The sequence below is a fragment of the Siphateles boraxobius genome, unplaced genomic scaffold (assembly GCF_051911475.1).
Source record: "Siphateles boraxobius isolate OS27281-9 unplaced genomic scaffold, OSU_SipBor_1 137, whole genome shotgun sequence".
Taxonomy (NCBI): Eukaryota; Metazoa; Chordata; class Actinopteri; order Cypriniformes; family Leuciscidae; genus Siphateles; species Siphateles boraxobius.
Genome location: NW_027508741.1, coordinates 98,495 through 119,693, shown reverse-complemented (window position 1 = coordinate 119,693; position 21,199 = coordinate 98,495). Strand labels below are relative to the sequence as shown.

The 21,199-nt window shown below is 34.3% G+C and overlaps 1 protein-coding gene across 5 annotated transcripts; it reads left to right on the top strand.

The window, feature by feature from the left end:
* Positions 1 to 40: 40 nt before the first annotated feature.
* On the top strand, positions 41 to 20,318 carry usf2l (upstream transcription factor 2, c-fos interacting-like). 5 transcript variants are annotated; one of them, XM_077229912.1, is made up of 12 exons: positions 41 to 103; positions 1,290 to 1,432; positions 1,729 to 1,787; positions 2,139 to 2,227; positions 5,840 to 5,978; positions 7,067 to 7,154; positions 8,708 to 8,746; positions 15,225 to 15,283; positions 15,371 to 15,424; positions 15,520 to 15,614; positions 15,729 to 15,857; positions 17,685 to 20,318. In XM_077229912.1, exons 2-12 carry the CDS (start codon positions 1,368 to 1,370, stop codon positions 17,760 to 17,762), a joined length of 894 nt encoding a protein of 297 aa, XP_077086027.1. In that variant the 5' UTR covers positions 41 to 103; positions 1,290 to 1,367; the 3' UTR covers positions 17,763 to 20,318. The 5 variants fall into 5 exon arrangements, with proteins under 5 accessions (XP_077086027.1, XP_077086026.1, XP_077086028.1 ...); XM_077229911.1 differs by lacking the exon at positions 41 to 103 and adding an exon at positions 193 to 296; XM_077229913.1 differs by lacking the exons at positions 41 to 103; positions 8,708 to 8,746 and adding an exon at positions 193 to 296.
* The last annotated feature ends 881 nt before the right edge of the window (positions 20,319 to 21,199 follow it).

Genomic DNA, 21,199 nt, shown 5'->3' with positions numbered 1-21,199 from the left:
ATAAGTAGGTTAAAGGTCGTGTGACTGACTGTTGTAACTAAACGCAGCTCAGGCAGCATATCTAGACCTCACTCAATATTAAACGAAATTACTACAATAAGTGGTGATAAAAACGCAGTTTTCTAAGACTCAGAAACTAAATATTGAATATATTGGCAAAATGATTCACTGAAGCTCACGAAAGGAGGACATCTGGTGGTCACAATGAAAAGACTTGAGTCAAAATTAACCAGTGCCCTTATTTTTAATGTAAAACAAAGAGCTTGAATTTTTGTGTAATCATATTTAGATTATAGGTAAGTTTAATTTAACACAAATATAGATTTCTTAAAGTTGCTCCGAGTTTCGTTCATATACAGTATGTGTATATACATTGGAAACATGGAACATTTGGAAACATTACTATTTTAATGTTTTTGAAAAATGTCTCTTCAGCTCATCAAACCTGCATTTAATCAAAAATACAGAAACAAATGATTATAGAAATATTATTACAATGTAAAATAGCTGTTTTCTATGCAAATATATAGTAAACTGTAATTTATGTGATCAAAGCTGAATTTTCAGCATCATTACTCCAGTCTTCAGTGTCACATGATCTTTCAGAAATCATTCTAATATGATTATTTATTATCAATGTTGGAAACAGTTGTGCTGCTTCTTATTTTTTAATGACCTGTGATACTTTTTTAGGATTCTTTGATGAATAAAAAGCAAAAACAAAGAAAAAAAAATAGCATTTATTTAGAATATACTGTTCCAAAGTTTTTCTTATTTAAAAAAAAAAAGAAATTAATAATTTTATTCAGCAAGGATGTGGTAAATTGATAAAAAGGGATAGTAAAGATTTAAAAAAAAAGATTTCTGTTTTGAATAAAAACTTTTTATTGATGAATCCTGAAAAAGTATTAAAGGTTCCAAACAAATATTACGCAGCACAGCTGTTTCCAACATTGATAATAAATCAGCACATGATAATGATTTCTGAAGGATCATGTGACACTGAAGACTGGAGTAATGATGCTGAAAATACAGCTTTGATCACAGGAATAAATTACAATATATTCAGTTATTTTAAATTGTAATAATATTTCACAATATAAATGTTTTTTCAAATTGTTGATCAAATAAATATAAAATAAAACATAAAAAAAATAATAACACAAAATAATATAAAATATGTGCGTGTGCGTGTGTGTGTGTGTGTGCGTGTGTGTGTGTGTGTGTGTGTATTAAACGTTTACATTTATCTATTTATTTAAATATAATACCTTATTTCCACTCTCCAGTTGGTGGCAGTACTGTGGGCATTAAGCCTCAGAAGAAGAAGCAGAATCTCACATGACTGAGTGTTTGTTCCCGTGATCATGATCTGTGAGAGAGTCAGAGCACTGATGGATCAGCTGCAGCTCAACACACACTCCTCACACAGGTAATGCACACACACTGTCTCTCACAGAGAGCTATCAGAGATCCATGCATGCAGGAATACACTGTAAGTCTGTGAAGACAATGATTGAAGAAGATATATTTTATGAATGCACTTTGATGCATTGTGCATCGTCTGTGATTGGGGATTTAACACTGTGCTGCTGGTCCTCAGAATTGTTTTGTATTTTATATATAGAGACCAACAACTTCTAAAAAGTTAAACTACTGTATGTGATTGTAAAAAAAATAAAAAATGTTGATGAATGTAGGATCATATTTCACTTTTATGCGCCACAGGAACAAGTTTATCTGCAGTCACAAAAATCAAGACAAGAAGGTTGGACAAATAACTGAAGGTATGTCTGTTATTAAGTTGTGTTGGTCACATGATGATGCATTTGTTCCATGATACATGCTTTGTTTGTTATTGTTCTCTCTTTTCCTGATGTTCTACTTAATTCCCCAGATATTTGCTTTAGTTCTGGGTTTTATGGCGAGTTTGGCACTGTTTCAGTAGTATGATGTGCTATTATTTATCTTCAACACTTTGTTGTGTTTATTCTTTATTATACATGTTATATGCATTATATTTCATGTTAATCGAGAGACTTTTAGATTACTTATAAGTACTTTTAATTATAAAACATAAACTCAAATGATTTTGATGCTGATTAACTTTATTAAATCAACATGTTTCATGTCCGCAGGTTTGGCAGTCGCCGCTGATCCTCGTCCTTTAGCTCATGTGGATGGAAACATTCACTATCAGTTTCACACAGAACATCCTGGAGGACAGGTGAGTGTCCTTTCAATGCCATCACAGATAAATCCTTTATTAGAGTCAAGCTTATTCAGAGGAGGATTAAACCGATGTCAATCGGTTTGATAACTATATCATACCATCTGTAAGATATAGCTCATTTCTCTGCATGTTTTATGTCATTTTTGTCTTTCTTGAGGTTTTATTTTATTTAACTGCCTGAAAATTATATTTCAGAAAAGAGTTATTTGTTAAATTATTTTTTCATTATTTTTAATGCAAAAATAAAAGGGTGGGGTATTAAAATGGCATAGTTATATAGCAAATGGTATAGTTATATCCCCCTCTAATATAATAAGAACAACAACCACTGAGAATAATGAGAATTTAGGGTCAACATGTAAATTTTTATAAATGGCCATTGAAAATAGCATTATTTTATTTTTCATTGCCAAGTGCCTGTCTGGTTTACATCAAAATCCCCAAAAATTATATTTCAGAGAATGAAGGATGAATTATTTTTTCATTACTTTAATGCATAAAATGGGGGATTTTATTCAAATTGTATACATTATGATAGTATTTCATTTATGCTGATTAAACAATATTAAAAATACTGATAAAAACATTGTATTAAAAAGTACCCCCCCCCCCCCCCCCATTAATATAATGAGAACAACCACTGAGAAAAATAGGAATAACAAAATTACAGTAATGAGAATTCAAGGTAAAATGTACACAAATGGCCATTGAGAATAGCTTTATTTTCTTTATGCATATCGTTTTCTTGAGTTTCACCTATTTGCAGCAGCAGTCATGTGATTTTAATCTCTCATTGGGATTGGCACTGGGCCTGTGTCACATGTCAGTCAGCAGGCGGGTCACATGACAGATGATTGGGGGGTGGGGGGTCTGTTAAGGGGCATTTACAAATGTGTATTCTTTCAGTGAACAACTGTGTCATTTTAGACCTAAATTAGATCATGCACAGCTCTCTGCATGGACTGGAGGGATGATTATTAAATGGACGAATGGAGAATTAAGCCAGGAGACGCTGGCAACTTTTCCATGAACACTTTATAGTTAATCATGACTTTTTCTTGCATTTTAGGTCAACAAAAAGCAGCAGACTATCTCGTCTCAATGTCGAGATGTTGCGATACCTTAATCACATCATATCTTGCTGTACAATATCAGCTAAAGTATCATTTAAAGTCCCCCTGTGGTGAAAATCCAGCTTTAAATGTTGTTATATGTCTATGGTGTTTTTAATATGCTTTAAGACAAACCATGTGTAAATTCATAAGTCGACAGCATTGAGTATTTTCTGCTTAAAACTGCAGTGAACCAAAGACAGTCTCAAAAACACGGTTTGAAATCGCTGGTGTTTCTGACGTCACAAACGACCTTGTAACCAATCAGATCAACGTGTGATCGTCAACGAGTGGATCTCAGAGTGAGTGAGTGAGCGGAGGCGGGGCTCATTTGCATATTCATAGAACCGCGTATACTAAATGAGGCAAGGGTGTCGAGTTACATTCAAGCTATTTTAAGGCATGAAGAATTTTTTGTTTTTCAAGCAAAAAGTTTAAATATTTCATTTTGGTGATCAAAGGTGAGCTTTAAGGAATACAATTATTGACTACAGGGGGGCTTTAAATCACATTTGTCCTGTTCATGTATTGTTCCTTGTATTAGGGGCCGAATGTGATGGGTATTTTTTTTTCCTAAACGTAAAAAAAAAATATGAAACAAAAATTTGAATGTTACTATTGCAACTATTTGAAAAAAATAATAATAGTTGAAGTAGTAAAATGACTAAAATGAAAACTAAAAAAATATAAATAATTGCAAAAACGAATAAAAATGACAAAACCACATAGCAAAATTATGGTACTGAAACTTTTGGATGTATATGTTGTGACAACTTAAGCTGATATTGTACCGCAAGATGTGATGTGATTAAGTATCATGGCCATCATTTGTAGTTTAAATGTTCTTTACAGTTTGACAGGGTTCCTACAGTCATAATATTCAGATGTTTGGGGGTATTTCTAAATCCAGTGCGAATATAGGCCTATTAGAAACCTAAAAACATCTGGAAAATAGAACAAACATGGAAATGCTGCTAAAAATACTCTATACATCCACTGAAAAATGGCATATTAAGAATCAAAATTGGATAATATTCTAAAAAATCTATATTTTAATCTACCCTAGTAATGAAAGTCTCTGGCTGTGTCCGTAATCGCACATTCTCCACGCTAAAAAAAGTGCATTCTATATATTATGAGTGTGTTTAGTATGAATGTTATCTGGACATACATTCGCCATGTTGTCATTATCATGTGATCTACCAGTGTCAGTATCATTCATAAATCGTCTCCTGGGGCCTCATGGGATAGTAGAGTGTCCATCATATGCACACTTCAGAATCTGCCGGAAGATGTAGATCATCCGGGAACGTTTTGCTGACTCTCTTGAGTTTAGACATACTTTTGTCACATACTGTTTTTTTTGACTACTATATATTAGGGAAATATATATGATTTCAGATGCAACCTCGTTTTTTGTATCTTTAAATACTATATTGTTTTTTTGTCTTTAAATACTATATTGTTTTTTTATTATTTGAAACCAGGATTATTATCATTAAAGCGGCAGTCCGTAACTATTGGCGCTCTAGCGAATAATAAACAGAACTACTTGCGGAAGAACATTGTAGCCGGAACTACTTCTCTCTGTTTATATGACGAGTCACGCACGAACCAGTCTAAAATAGTCCGAATATAAACACTTATTATAGGTGTTTTTCGCCTACGATATACAGGGATCGTACAAGATGCTTAAAGTGCTTGAATTTTACTTTTTGAAATTTAAGTCCTGGAAAACCCTTGAAATCAGCCATATTTAAGAAAAGGTAGGCCTACATGAAAAGCGCTTGAATTATTGAAAGACAATATATGTAAAAATTAGTGTTTAATATTATTGATAAAACATTTTTTTCATGCTGCAGCCCATCTAATACAGATATAGAGCCATTTCTCATGGCTATGAGCGTGATATTACTCATATAAATATCAAAGTATATGATACATCTTTCATTCTTCAGGTCAATCATATATTCATGGTAGAAAATATCAGTTTTAATAAGGAAAGCGATAACTTTGTCATAGGATCCTTTCAATGATTAAAGTTTGCAGTATGTGCTGCCCTTTATTATTTGTACTATTTTGTTTTATTAGATTATTTTTATTTATCTATTTTCCCTTTTATAGAATTTGAAAGAAAATAAAGATATTGTTTAATAAGTGAGATCTCAGTCCGTGAAAACCAAGAAAGTAGTGCGTGAAACGTCCTTGAAAGTCCTGGAATTGAATTTTACAGTATCTGTATGAACCCTGTATATAGTAGGGAGGTATTTGATTTCGGACGCAGCCGAATCATATAATAATAATATCACCGGATCCCTGCAGGTATGAAATCAGCACGTTTGTGAACCAGCTCGTACTTCATTATGGTTCATCATGAGTGTCATTCAACACACAGCAGAACATGACAACACGTCAGAGCACAAGATGAATATTACACAAACTCAGCTATAACCAAATAGCCAGATGTTAAAGTTTATGCTTTGTTTCCTCCCAGACAGTAATTCAAAACTCGTTCAGTAATGGAGGCAGTCCTGATGGGGACGGTGACAGAGAGGAGACTCGATGTGTGTATTTCCCAGCATCCTCTGTGAGCGAGGGAACAGCAGCCGAACCCACAATCACACACACGACAGGTACGGGCCAGTTTGAGATCCGCCGCCTCACACACGTAATGTAGTAAGTTAGTTTACCTTTAAAGTAAGGTGTGCTATTATCTGTTTTTCACATTTCATGCTGTCTGATCCTCGATAGTCTAAAATATCCATGTGATGATGTTTCTTATTCTTCTTATTCATTTGTTGTGAATAATTTGAGCTGTAATCTGATGAAATTACAAGTGAATGGTGCTTAAACTCATTATTCTATCTATTTATCTGACAAATATTTAATCTCAAATTATCTCAAAGTAGCTGCATACTATTTATATACAACCGATTTTAAGTAGTTTATTTCAGGATACTTTTAATCAAAAGTTCAACAAACAGCACTTATTTTTTATATTGAATTTTTTGTAAAATTATACATTTTTTTCACTGTAACTTTTGATTAATTTAATGTGTCCTTGCTGAATAAAAAAAAATTAATTTCTTTATCGTTGTCTTACCTACTCCACACATTTTAAAGGGTAAGTTCGGCGTTTTACAAGTAAAGCCCTGTTTTAAGATCGTTTCTGATGAAATCGAACGGTTAAGATTAAAATTTGGACACATGCTGCTGTAAATAAATTACACTTTACTATATATTCACATTGAAAACAGCTATTTTAAATTATAATAATATTTCTCAATATTACCTATAGATATTTTTTCTTTCTATAAAGTTTTTTTCTGCTTGCACTGTTTTGATCAAATAAATGCAGCCTTGGTAAGCAGAAGAGACTTCTTTCACAATTTATTATTATTTTTTAATTATTCCAAATGTTTTGACTGGTAGTGTATATAATAATATAAAAAATTTTATTATTATTATCATCAGCATTATATATATATATATATATAATATACATTTTATAATATTTAAAAATACAATTATTCATTATGTATATATGTATATAAATAATATTGTAGTCATTCTGTCCATCCCTTTGGTTGTGAACTACAGACTCTGCACAATCATACAGTACATCTCTTATCAGAATAAACGTGAGTTCTCTCAGTGTCAGTGAATGTGATTTGATTATAGTATGTGCAGCATTGCAACATCTGTCGTCTCTCTGGTTTAGGTCACCTCTACGTGATGATGACTCCTTCAGACGCTCTGCTTTCTGCCTCTCAGCGCACTATAGCTCCACACACACACACTTGCACTGTGTAAGTACAAAAAAAAAAAGGCACAAAACAGGTGTTATGTTTTTAATAGGGCTGGGCAACGATTAATCGTGATTAATCACATCCAAAATAAAAGTTTGTGTTTAAATGATATATATGTGTGTGTACTGTGTTTAATTATTTTGTATTATAAATACACAGATATGCATGTACATATTTAATAAATATTTGCATACTGTATATATACATATTATATATATAAATAAATAAACATTCTAAAATGTATACATGCATGTGTGTGTATTTAGATAAACAAAATAATTATACACAGTACACACACACACACACACATATATTATGTAAACACAAACTTCTATTTTGGATGCGATTAATCGTTGCACAGCCCTAGTTTTTAAGCCTGTTTCTTAAGATCTGTATCTCGGTGCACTTTACCAAGATCTACAAAAATCTTGCATTTACAGCCTACTGACAGCAAGCCACAGGTGTTGTGCATTGTAACCCGTAACATTCATTACTACTGAATAAAACACATGTACACATGTTGTAGGTGAAATAATACCGCGTCAGGGACTTGTCTTTTGAATTTGGGATGGGATTTACCCAGAAGTGATTGTCTACAGGCTCCGTGTTGCACTTTTGCATCTTCCTTGCTCTCCATTTAACCTTGGGATCCCGCTCCATATGAAAACAGGGCTGTTTGTCACGATTCTAGTTTTTGACAGGATCATGTGCTCAGATTCAGTCATAACTCATGGGAGAGCGTGGTTTGTTGTGCTTCCTTCTGATGGTGCTGTTTTTACTCTCTAGAAGCAGAAGTGTTGTGAAAACCGTTGATGCTCACGCGATTGTGCGGTTGCAACATTCTCATCCTCCAAAATAGGCTCAGTAGAAATATCCTGCTGAAGAATCACACGTTTGTTCCAGTCATTCTTGTTTGATTATTTCCTTCTTTTGGACACGCACAGCTTTTGCAGCTCATGCGAAATCTGCAGCGTAATGAATTCCACAAGAGTCCTAATCTTTCTTTCTTCCATTAGAATTGTAAATCCCTCGGGTTATTATTTCCTGGGATAAAAGCCACTGTAGTTAGAGAGTGTGTGTTGCATGCAGAATGAAATGCTGATCACATAGATACACAGTACCAGTGTTTTTTTTAGTATTATTTATATAGTATTTACTAATAAATTAGTTTTAGTTGTGTGCTTTTTTTTTCATTTTTATTAGTTTTCACCATCAGATTTTGTGCAAAATGTCTCATGTATTTGAAGTGTGGTCAAATACTGTCAAAAATAATGGTTTGTTCTGTTGCACATCCCAGATTTAAGAAAATGTATGTTATTAGATCTTCCAACAATTTTCCTAGTGTATGCACAGTAAAAATACTACATAAATTGTAGGTTGTATGCCATTCCAGTACATATTTCTTGAAATATTTTTATGTGAATATCAGTCAGCAAAAGATGCTAACGATCCAATCAAACTGTTTCTGTAATGCTCCATCTAACTTCAAGCCTGAATTACGCAGTCAAGATGTTTTTTGAAATGTCTGAAATAAATGTGCCCCTTTTCTGCAGAGATGAACTCAACACACAACAGCATGAAGGTTTTAACTGGTGAGAAAAAAACATTTACATCCTCTTAAGTCACAATAAACCCCAAACTGTCTCTTAAAGGTATAGATTGTCATTTCTATGCCACAAAATTAACACCTAATGTGCGTAAAAATTGACTTTGTTGAGTAAAATGCACTATAAGGACAAAAGTATTGTGACTTGATTATTGAATTCGGGTGTTTCAATCAGACCCATCGCCACAGGTGTATACCCAGACAGCAACATAGTATCGGCCCAGATCCGGCCCACATCCGGGCTGTGTGGATTCCAGGTGTACCAGATCTGGGCCGGATCTGGGCCGATACTATGTTGCTGTCTGGGTATGAGTATTCTCTAGCTGTTGAGCGTACATCGTTTGTGCATTCGTTATTGCGATGCATTGTGGGATTGAATGAGTGCACTCGGTAACGTCAACTATGGTTTTGACCATGGGCGTCGGAACCATTGTATATGTGTGGGACAAAACCCACCCACTTTTTAAGCCCAATTATATTGGACCCACTCACTTTTACCATCTCTAATTCAGCGCTTAATTTCTGTTCACTTTTCAGAGCGCCGTCAGTCAAATCCTCTCCACTTGAGGAATTCCCTAATAAATTAAACTCCATTTCCGCTGAATCGCCATTATATTTCTCTGACGAAAAAAAACACCTGTTGTACCCTTCCAGTCAAATATTGTGTTGCAAACATCAATAACAGCTTTAAGTTGTCAATGCTGGCAAATGACCATGGTATCAGCAGCGGATAATCCACGGATAGCTGTGGATTTAATGCACGACGTGAAGCGGAGTTTAGTTTACTTGTTTAATTAAAAGGCACCAGAATACATGAAATATTCACAAATCACTAAACACAATAAACACAAATCATCCAGTTTGGCCCCAGTGAGCTCTCTGAGAGATATTGCACTGACCTCGGTACCCTCACACCACACCTTACTTCCGAAGTAAAAAACTTAGGATTTTATCTAGATAGTAGTCTTAAGCTAAACAAGCAAATTAATGCCACTGTCAGAGCCAGTTTTTATCATTTATGCCGGTTGGCCAAAGTCAAGCCATTTTTAAATAGGAATAGTTTTGAAACGATTATTCACGCTTTTATTTCAACACGTATCGACTACTGCAATTGATTATATGTTGGGTTACCTCTCGCTTCCATTTCACGTCTTCAGATGGTCCAAAACGCGGCTGCCCGTTTGCTCACTGGCAGCCGAAAACGAGATCATATCACTCCAATTCTTCGTTCTTTGCACTGGCTACCAGTCCGATTTAGAATCGATTTCAAAATGTTATTATTTGTCTATAAATCGCTTTGCAACCAGGCCCCCAAATACCTCTCGGATTGAATTACTAGCCTACTAATAATCCATCCAGATCACTCAGATCAAGAGACCAACATCTCTTGGCTGTCCCACGATCCCGTTTAAAACGTAGAGGTGATCGTGCTTTTGCAGTAGCCGGCTCCAAGCTGTGGAACACTCTACCATTATATATAAAATCAGCTTCCACAGTAGCTGAATTCAAATCGCTGCTGAAAACTCATCTTTTCTCCAGTGCGTTCAGTGTACCATAACTTGTATGCTTCTTAATTAATTACTTTTATTTAGTTTGTTTATTTGTATTTGTTACTTTGTCTTGTCTAGTTCCTACTCTACTGTACAGCACTTTGGCCAACCAAGGTTGATTTTAAATGTGCTTTATAAATAAAAATGATTTGATTTGATTTGATTTGAAATGGCATTTACTCCAGTAACATTTTTCTGGGGGAGGACCCACTCACTTTTTTTTTTTTTTTGCTTCCGACGCCAGTGGTTTTGACACACTACAAATGGCTGAAATAGTGTGCTATTTAAGGGTACAGAGGGTGATTTGGGACACACCCATGGTTAGATGAGTTTGGTCTGGAAGACTGACTCACTCAGAGTCAAGAGATTTCGATCACATGATCATTTGATCAGAGATGTCAACACCTTCAGGATGAACTGGAGCGGAGATTGCGAGCCTGGCATTCTCGTCCAACATCAGTGTCTGACCTCACACACGCTCTACTGGATGAATGGGCAAATATTCCCACAGAAACACTCCAAAATCTTGTGGAAATCCTTTTGAGAAGAGTGGAAGCTGTTACAGCTGCAAAAGGGGGAAAAAAATCCATATTAAAATCGATGTATACAATATTAATGTCTATGTATTTACAATGCGACACCATTACAGTCCCGGTTGGTGAAATGATCAGATGTCTCAATACTTTTATCCATATAGTGTATATAGAAAAAAATGAGCATGCGTGCAACAAACCTGAATTTCCAAACAAGTTTCAGACACTCAAGCATGCCCGTTTTCCAATGTTTTGCAGATAAGGCCATCTCAAATACATGCCATTGGTTGAGCCAATATGATTATGTCCTGTCCATTCAGGCCACTCGAACAAAATACGTTGCAATTCCATTTCCATGTTTCTTTAGTTTAACATAGTAGCAGTGGTTAAACTAAAAATATTGTATGGTAGTCAATGTCGAGAGACAACAAATATTTGGATCCTGTTTGAATTGTGCCCTGAATTACACATATGATGTTTGTCAAGTTAAAAAATACATTTTAAAGTCAAAAAAGTCGCAGTTTGATGTAAAACTGTTGAGCTATAAGACTGTGAAAATACGTAATTACAAAGACTACAAACCAAAAGGCGATGTGACGTCATACCTTTTCTCTCAATGAATGAAGCTAACTTTACTGAAGCTAACGTCTGTCATTTCTATAGTCTAACGGTATAATCGTAACGTTACGCCGTCATGCCTGTGTGTTTAGTACCAGACTGCACACACACAAGCTTGGTGACGTGCATAGTGCGAGACGAGAGATGTAGTTCATTGAGCGATTTCCACATAAAACTAAATGTTACTCTTCTGTTTTATGACAAACTGTGACTTTCTTGACTTTCATAATTATCTTTTAAATTGACACATCATATGTGTAATTCAGGGCACAATTCAGACGGAATAAAAAGATAAGTCTCTCGCCATTGACTATACATATTTTTTCCGAAATAAGGTCCCTTGAGCCGGAAGCGGAGGGGAGGGACTTAGGCTCTCTATATGCATGTTCACTTACAGACCCGGGGATTCCCCAGTCCCAATTCAAAACAAATTACACAAAAATCCATCATTGTTCGTTTCACACATGCATTTAATGATCAGTAAAATACGTTGTTGTCATTATTCATTCAAATAAATTCACGATAAAGTAAAACGCGATCAGACTAAAAGTAGTAAAATGCGATAGGGGACCCCGGCTGTCAATCAATATCTTCCAGTCACGCGGGCCCCTGATTGTTCCGGGCCCGTAAGCAACCGCGTCCGGCTTACCGATAGTCACCAAGGGGTTAATCCATCAGCCGGAAACTGAAGCCTCGCAGGAGCCGCCATTATAGCAGAACTTCACCTGCTGTTAGCATTACATTGACTCCCATTCATTTTGGCGTCACTTTTGACAGCGAATAACTTTACATCTGAGGCGTCCAAAGACTTCATTTGTCCATTATTTATTTCTAAAGAAACACGACAATGTATAAAAGGCTCCATTACTTTGTATCTTACGTTATGGCCCCGTAGAAGCCGGTTTTGTAAAAATAAGCTAACGATTGCGTCATAACCACGCAAGAGTCTGTCGCGCAGTAGAGAAATTAGCGTATAGACAGGAGGAGAAGCTCGCAGGCAATCTTTTACTGTCTATGAGGCAGTCGGGGGGGACATAGAGAAATAAAGTCAAGGGAGAAGCCCATAGATAGAGAGTCCATAAAAGCAACAGGACAAAATATTTCAACAACGTTTTTGAGGAATTGGAAATAATTCGGTATGTGGCACAGCTACTAGAAGATTTACAACTGTCAGACATGTTGCTCACGTCACATCTACGTCATCAAGCTCAGTGTGAGCCTGCGCAGTCGCTCAGCCATCAGGAAGTGAGTGCTTCTAATCGGGCTTCACGTTTCTCCTTTGAAATCGAGCGGGTCGCTGTGTCCATTTCGTTTACTGTCTATGATAGTTACGCCTGTGCATGGTACATTCACATACCGAGGTCACTTCCTCTGTATATAGTGCTAGATGTAAAGAGACTTCCTGGAGAGTAAATAAAAGCATCTTCACTTTTTGTTGGTTTGCATTCGAAAGCGTTTTGTGAGATGCTGTGGAGTCGTGACTTCATTAAAGCGTTTACCTGAGGGAAGATTACACTCGGAGAACAGTTGTGTCATTAGGCTAAAGTCGGGCTTCTGCAGCTGTTTCAGCACTGCAATTTATAACGTAATGAACACAGCCGATGCCGAGACTCCCTCGAGATCACACACGCGAAGGGCAGAGAGTCCTTACAGAGGGATCTGCCAATCCACACTAACACTGGCTGTAACCGTACAAAGCTGAGACTAAGCTTAACAATCTGTATTGTAAAAAGCGCTATATAAATAAAGGTGATGTCATACTCTGGGCCGTCTTTAGGGTGATGAAACTGTGCTTTAGGAGAACAGACCCCGCCTCCTCTAACTCTCACTAGAGCTGCGTCCGAAATCGCATACTTCCCTACTATTTAGTAGACGAAAAACAGTATGTGACAAAAGCTGGATGTCCAAAATCACAGTACTGATAAAAGAGTAGGCAAAAAAGTACCTGGATGATCTTCTACTTCCAGTGAGATTCTGGTGTGCATATTACACTATATAGAACATACTTTTTTTTGGTAAATTAAATAAAAGTAATTACTTAAATTAAAAATAAGTACCTACTCATGAGAGTATGATATAAAAGCAATCCCAACCAATCCGATTGGTTCAAAGCTAATTTTATGGGTAATCGCTTTAGTGCCTGGTTACAAATCAGATATCACTTTATTATATAAGTCGTTTGAACTACGTTATAACGACCATTAATGTCTTTTAACTTATATGTTTCTTATACTAGTACGTATATAACCGAAGCTATAGATTGTGAAATTAAACATTTCTCGTTCTTAGTGTTTTTGTAGCATACAGCAATCCGAAATGACTAGAGGTAATGTTTGTTTCACCATCTACGGTATTTTTTGATAAAACACTTTGATAACAAATATGATACAAGCATAATTCTGTTTAAGAAATAATGATGACATGCTAGCAATTTAAAAAAAAACGTTAACAATACCGCAAAACATAACTAAAAATGCAATTTCTTTCACTTTAACTATATTACTGATCAGGATGAAAATAAAAGATTATTACATGAACAGCTTTAGATCAGGCATACTGGGGTCCTAAGCTGGGCTCATCACTTCACCATATGATGAGTGTAGCGTGGCTGATGGCTTTAATGTGAATACATACAGTCAAACCAAAAAGTATTCAGAGATATCATTTTTGATATTGTTTTACTAGTGTGTGCAGGACACTATAGTTCATTTATGTAAGTGAGGATAGCAAAATAAAGTAACATGTGACATATTATACCCAAAAAATTCATACAGACAGTTGTCTACAAGTAAGATTTATAAGAATTTGGGACCTAAAATTATTCAGACACTTTGACCTGATCATGTTTTGCTGAAGTGTTTTTTCTTTAATTGCTAATGCACCTTTTTACACCACAGACTGAACAACATGAAGCATTGCGTGGTAGTTATTTGAGCTAAACTGGTATTATCTAATTATGTAGTTAAATTTAACAGCTGACAGATATTCAACATAATTCATCTGTGACAGTCTAACAGAAGAATGGACAAAACCAGTGAAATATCAACTAAGTTCTTGTCATATTTTATTACCATTTTCTAAACTAAAGCGAATAAACTGTGATAATGTGAGAAATGTTGAAGGTGTCTGAATAAATTCTGGGTTGAATGTACAAAGTAAAATGCAAATAAAAGCAAATGAGATCCACACAGCATTTCTGAAATGAAACGAACACTTACTTTAAACAAAACTGACCGGTAATTATAATTTTGTGCGAGTAATGCAAGTAAAAAAACATGCATTTACCAGACTATGTGTAGCTTTTTTTTACGCATATTTTGATAAAAAAAACTAAATTTAAAATTACAGAAATATGCATTTTTTTTCATTTAAATTTTTTTTTTATTTTATTTAAATTTTGTCTTTGTTTGGTGTTTGTTCTTAAATTATTTATTTATGTGTGTATTTATTTACTTATTTGCTTAGATGCATGCATCCACACACACACACACACACACACACACACACACACACACACACACACACACACACACACACACACACACACACACTCTCTCTCTACGTATGCATGTATGTTTAAGTAAATACATGTATAAATATATTCGAATATATATATAAATATATAAAAAATATATATAGATATAGTGGTTTAGGTTTTTTGTTTGTAATTTTCTGTTTAGCCTTTTAAAACGCCTTCATTGAGATACTGAAGTGAATAAATATGTGAAATAATGCATTGATTTCCCCCCCATTATTACTGCAGGAAAATGGACAGTCCGCGCACCCCTAGGGATGAGAGGAGAAGAGCACAACATAATGAAGGTTCTCTTAATCTAATATGAGTCTTTACGCTGTAAATCAAAGCAAAGCAACAGTCTCTATGTAACTAATACTGTTCCCGTCCCAAAGATACTGAGGAACGAATCTCATCAGGCATCATGTACAGTAGATCTGCCTGCAGATGTCAGTAGAGGGTTGATAGCCTGAACACGTATTGCAATTTTAGACAATATGGCCTAGATTTTGCCTCTGATCTCCTTCTTGTTGTTGATTTGCAGTTGAAAGGCGACGGCGAGACAAAATCAACAACTGGATTGTGACGCTCTCGAAAATGATCCCAGACTGTGGTATAGATAGTGCCAAGACTGCAGCGGTGAGATGCATGATGCATTTTTCACCTAAAATGAAAATCTGATGTTATTATTGACCCTGTGATTTACAATAGATGCCTTGAAACTGTGTCTCACATGTTGTATTTGTTCCTCAGAGTAAAGGTGGGATCCTGTCGAAGGCGTGTGATTACATTAGTGAGCTGAAGCAACATAAGCAGAGTCTTCAGGAGAGTTTGAGAAGAGCAGAGAGAGTACAGGTGGACAATGAGCTGCTCAGACAGAAGGTATACGCCTTTAACATCATATGTAGTGATCTTAGTAATCACGTGATAAACTCTACAGTATATACCCATAAGCTGTTTTCCTCATGGAGACCAAAAAATGTCCCCACAAGGACAAGGATTTTGGATATTGCAATCTTTGTTGGGAGATTTTGTCCCCGTAACGCAGGGTATACCTGAAACACACACTCACAATTTCACTCTCAGTCTCTCCTTCATTGACCTATAGAGACGCATAGGTCAGTAATAAACCCAATCACATACATTAACCCATTACTGGGCTGAAGATGCTGAACAGCACCAGAAGAGGGCGCTAAAACATCTGTACAATTATACATACATGTAAGAGCTTTGTTTTATTCTGTTATTTTGTTATTCTATATTTTCTTTTCTTTTTTGTACTTTATACTATTCTGTTTTATTTATTCTATTCTATTTTATCTTTTATTTTATTCATTTTATCTTTTATTTCATTCTATTTTATCTTTTATTTTATTCAATTTTACTGTATTATTATATAATCTTTCCTTTATTCTATTCTATTTTTATTCTATTCTATTTTACAGTAATATTATATAATCTTTTTTTATTCTATTCTATTTTTATTCTATTCCATTCTATTTTACTATGTTATATACTCTTTTCCTTTATTCTATTCTATTTTTTATTTTAATCTATTCTATTTTAATGTATTATTATCTTTTCTTTTATTGTATTCTATTTTTTATTTTATTCTATTCTATTCTCTTTTCTTGTATTTTATATTTTCTTTTCTTCTGCTCTATTTTGTTCTATTCTATTTTAAAATATATTTTTTTCTTTACTTTTCTTTTCTGTACTTTTATGCTATGCTATTCTATTTTATTCTATTCTATTCTATTTTATATTTTATTTTATTCATTTTATTTGATTTTTTATTCTATTCTATTTTACTGTATTATTATATAATCTTTCCTTTATTCTATTCTATTTTTTATTCTGTTCTATTTTACTGTATTATTATATAATCTTTTCCTTTATTCTATTCTATTTTTTATTTTAATCTATTCTATTTTACTGTAATATTATATAATCTTTTTTTATTCTATTCTATTTTTATTCTATTATATTCTGTTTTACTGTGTTATATACTCTTTTCCTTTATTCTATCCTATTTTTTATTTTAATCTATTCTATTTTAATGTATTATTAGCTTTTCTTTTATTGTATTCTATTCTATTCTCTTTTCTTGTATTTTATATTTTCTTTTCTTCTGCTCTATTTTGTTCTATTCTATTTTAAAATATATTTTTTTCTTTACTTTTCTTTTCTGTACTTTTATGCTATGCTATTCTATTTTATTTATTCTATTCTATTTTATATTTAATTTTATTCATTTAATTTAATTTTTTATTCTATTCTATATTATTCTGTTTATTTTATTATTTTTATTATTTTTTTATTTGATCTTTTCCTTTTTATTCTATTTAATTTATTTTATTTTATTATTCTATTCTATTCTATTTTCTTTTTCTCTTCTTTTCTCTTCTTTTCTCTCCTATTCTATTCTATTCTATTCTATTCTATTCTATTCTATTCTATTCTATTCTATTCTATTCTATTCTATTCTATTCTGCCTTCCTGTAGCTCAAACAGTAGAGCATGGCACTAGCATCTCCAAGGTCACAGGTTTCAGGGAATGCATGAACTGAAAAATAAAAGCACAGCTTCAATACAGTCGCTTTGGATAAAAATGTCTGGCAAATGCATCAATGTGAACGTAAGTATTATACAAAACATGTGCCTCTTCATCCTCAGATTTAATACTCAGCTTCTGTGTTGTTGTTTCAGTTGGAGGAGCTGAAGAGCGAGAACGGCCGTCTCCGAGCACAGCTGGAGCATCACGGCATTGACACGTTCACACAATGAGCTTCAGGCATTCTGGGAAAGAGATTCTAGCCCTTCCGGATGACAAAAGGCCTTCAGACAATGACATACTGAAGTGGGCCGAATGAAACATGTTGACTTGAGCTCAAGAGTCTCTCAGCGCTGTGTGTCTGATACAGTGAAGCCAGGCTTGCTTCAGTAGAGGTCAGAGGTCAAGAAGTTTTCAATAGCACTGACACCAGGACTCTATTATCCTGAAAGCATCTATTTCTTCATCCTGACTAACTCTGGACTAAACAGTGGAATACATTTTTTTTTTTAGTTTTCTCTGCTTTATGAAACACCCCAGACTTTTCCTTTTGCTAATTTTCCAGCTTTGTTGCTTTCAATTTTGTCTTCATGCTTTTTCTTGAAGTATTAGTTGTTTTTTCAGTGCCTCGTTTAATTTAAAATTCTCCCGGAGAAAGATTTTCCTCTTTGTGTTGTTCTGGAAGGTCGTCACGGGATGAATGAAGCCGTGAAGAAATGTCATTAGCGGTTCCAGTGAAATTTAGTGTTAAAATCGGAAACAAAAGCACCTGCACGTACGAGTCCCTCTAAAAAAGCAAGAAAATGAGCTCCGTCTGGGATTATTAGCTTCTTATCTCCGATCGCCTTTGCAAGACAGTTCGGAAAGCATCAACTAATCTAAGAAGCAAATGAGAAAATATTCAGAAAGCTATTAAGTTTGCTTTGTAGCTAAATGCTGAACATCTCAGGACTGAGCGAATGTTTGTTACTGAGTTTTTTTCTATAACTTTACCTCTAAAAGAGCTGATTAACATGATGGACTGCTACAAATAGCCACTTTGTTATTAGTTTACTGAATTTCTTGTGTCATATTTATATAAACTATACTTAAGCTCATTTTCTGTTATTTTCCTCCATGGTCCACGTCATTATTCATCCATTAACCGTAGCTCAGAAACATGCAAATCGAGGGAAACTGATGTGATGCATTGATTTTAAAAGCGACATTGAGGCTTTTTTAGTGGGTAAAGACTTTGGTCTAGTCTTCTTGTAAATATGCTGTACAATTTGGAATATGATCAATATTTTTACAGTGTTTTTATTTTTGGTAATTTTTGGAGCTTGACAGACTATTGTGGTCATGACGATTCTTCAGTTCCCCTTTTGTGTTTCGTTAAAGAAATCACAACATACGGGTTTTGAACGACAAGGGTTAGTAAATTACCAAAGGTTTTTATTTTTATTTTTGGATGAACTGCCACATTTAAGTGCCTCTATTCTGTTATTTTAAAGTCTCCTACAATAGATTTACATGCATCCAAGGTCAAAAAACACTAGAATGTTCTCACAATAATCATTGCAGCATCAGCTCTATCCTCAGTGTCTGAAAGCTTCGGTCTCTAAGGAGAATTACTTTATTTGTTGTGCACTTTGATCTTTACAACTTTGCAGTTCACATTCACAAACAGCTGTATTACCTTTGAAAAAGCATTATAGGGGCACTTTACAGCGAATTAAGAAAAAAAACAAACAATATAACTAAAAATAACTCTTCTTTCCACCGTATGATTACTGTGCAGTAATATTAGACTGCAGCGTTTGTTTTATGTGAACCAGTTCATTTTTGCTAGATAAATATCAAAGGACTGTTACAAGATTGCTGCTTTATGATAATTATTTTGCAATAAATGTTGCTTTAAAAGGCACTTAACTACACTGATTACCCTAGTGGCCTTACAGTTGACCAAACAATAAAGAGTGAAAAGTAATTTTAATATTCTCGTAATCTGTCCTCAGAGAGGCTGAGAAACTATTCTGCGTCACTTTCACGGTCACTTAATAAACTTTGTTTCAAAGTAATGGTCTGTGAAGGTCTCATAATTGACACTGATATTAAGCATGTTTCATTGCAGCTAAGGTTATTTAAACATCTCCTTGAACTTCATTTGCTTTTAATGTGCATTATAATTCGAAGCATCAGCATCCCAACGATTTGCTCTTGTAAAGATTGTCTACAGAGATTAAACTCTGTCTAACTGACTCGGATGATTTTGAACTGCTGAATTTACTTATGAACAAACATTATGAAGTGCAGCCATTGTGGCCTATGCAAATTAACAATAAAATCATCTATTTATATTAGTTTCTACACTGTCAAATTATTTTTTGAATTGTAAATAAAACAAAGAGTATTGGAGCACATTGTAGAAGAAAAAATGTCACATTTAATTTAATGTGTTACTTGCCATTTCTTTGCAATTGTTTGTGAAATTTACAGTGAAAATTGTTTGTTTACAAATTTAATTTCTTTCAGTGTATACTTTTTAAGTTTTTTATCTCTATTTTTTTGAGATATTTGTATGTTTCAACCAAACAGACGTTGCGCAATATTTTTTTAACAAATCAGGCCATGTTTTCAAGTGATTCGTTTGTAACACAACCGAATCAATGAATCAGAGTTTTGAACTGATTCTTTGAACTCACAGAAATTAAACGAACTCACTCTTAAAAGCTATTAGCCTAAAACACCTTATGTTCTGTATGTTTGTTTAATGAAAACTAGACAAATAAAAACGCAATTATTCACAATGTCGCTTAATTTTACAGAACCAGCAAAATCATTGTGTAAGTACTGTGAATATGCGATATCTCTAAAGGTTTTTCCAGGCTGCTGATTGGCAAATCATTCCTGTATGCCTTCCTGTGATTGATGTATTGTCTCCAATATTTTAAACGTAGGCCGGTCTAATGCAAATGACCTTAGAGATAATAGTTTCTAAGAGAAACCTCAGCTCACTCAATCTCTCTCAATTCATAACTGTCTCTATTGTGTCTTTAAATGAGGTTTGAGTCACAGCTGGGACGATTTTATCAGATTGTTCATGAAAACAGAGTGAACACTTCGCTAATATCTTTTCTTGTTTCAGACATCATTTATTCTAAACCATCTCGGCGTCTCCAGAGATTCGTTATTCATTATAATTCTCCTCATCATTCATCATTGTTCACATCTTGGTTTAGGAAATGACCCTCAACAATCGGAGAATGGCACGTGACACGAGAGACAGACAGGTATTCTGAATCCTATGAGTATGAAAAACATAAAGCTGCTTTTCACTGATCAAACGCCAGATCTTTCACCTATACAGCATATTATTTTTTTATTTATGTATGCCATGTCTTGGATCTTCAATAGAGTTCAATCGTTTTTCTCCGTGCCTTAAGCATTGCAAATTAATGCTTTGTTAAATTTGCCTTTTATCCTACTCATCAATGACTTATAGTCAATAGTTTTATCTTGCACCTTCAACTTTTTCCCCCCATTAAAATCAAAAGGTTGCAAGGCCGTGATTTATCTCTGTGATTTACCTATTTTGATTTTTTCCATGTTCATCTTTCTTCAGTGTGTGTAATGTTGCTGTTTGAGAATGAAAAAGCTCTGCTAAGTCCCTCTATACCAGAGTCAGTGT

What these genes read in the sequence shown, in the direction of transcription:
- usf2l (XM_077229912.1), top strand. Translation starts at nt 1,368, where the DNA reads ATGATCTGTGAGAGAGTCAGAGCACTGATGGATCAGCTGCAGCTCAAC. An exon ending in CAGAACATCCTGGAGGACAG is followed by an intron (nt 2,228 to 5,839) that starts GTGAGTGTCCTT and finishes GTTTCCTCCCAG; the next exon opens with ACAGTAATTCAAAACTCGTT. An exon ending in CACAATCACACACACGACAG is followed by an intron (nt 5,979 to 7,066) that starts GTACGGGCCAGT and finishes TCTCTGGTTTAG; the next exon opens with GTCACCTCTACGTGATGATG.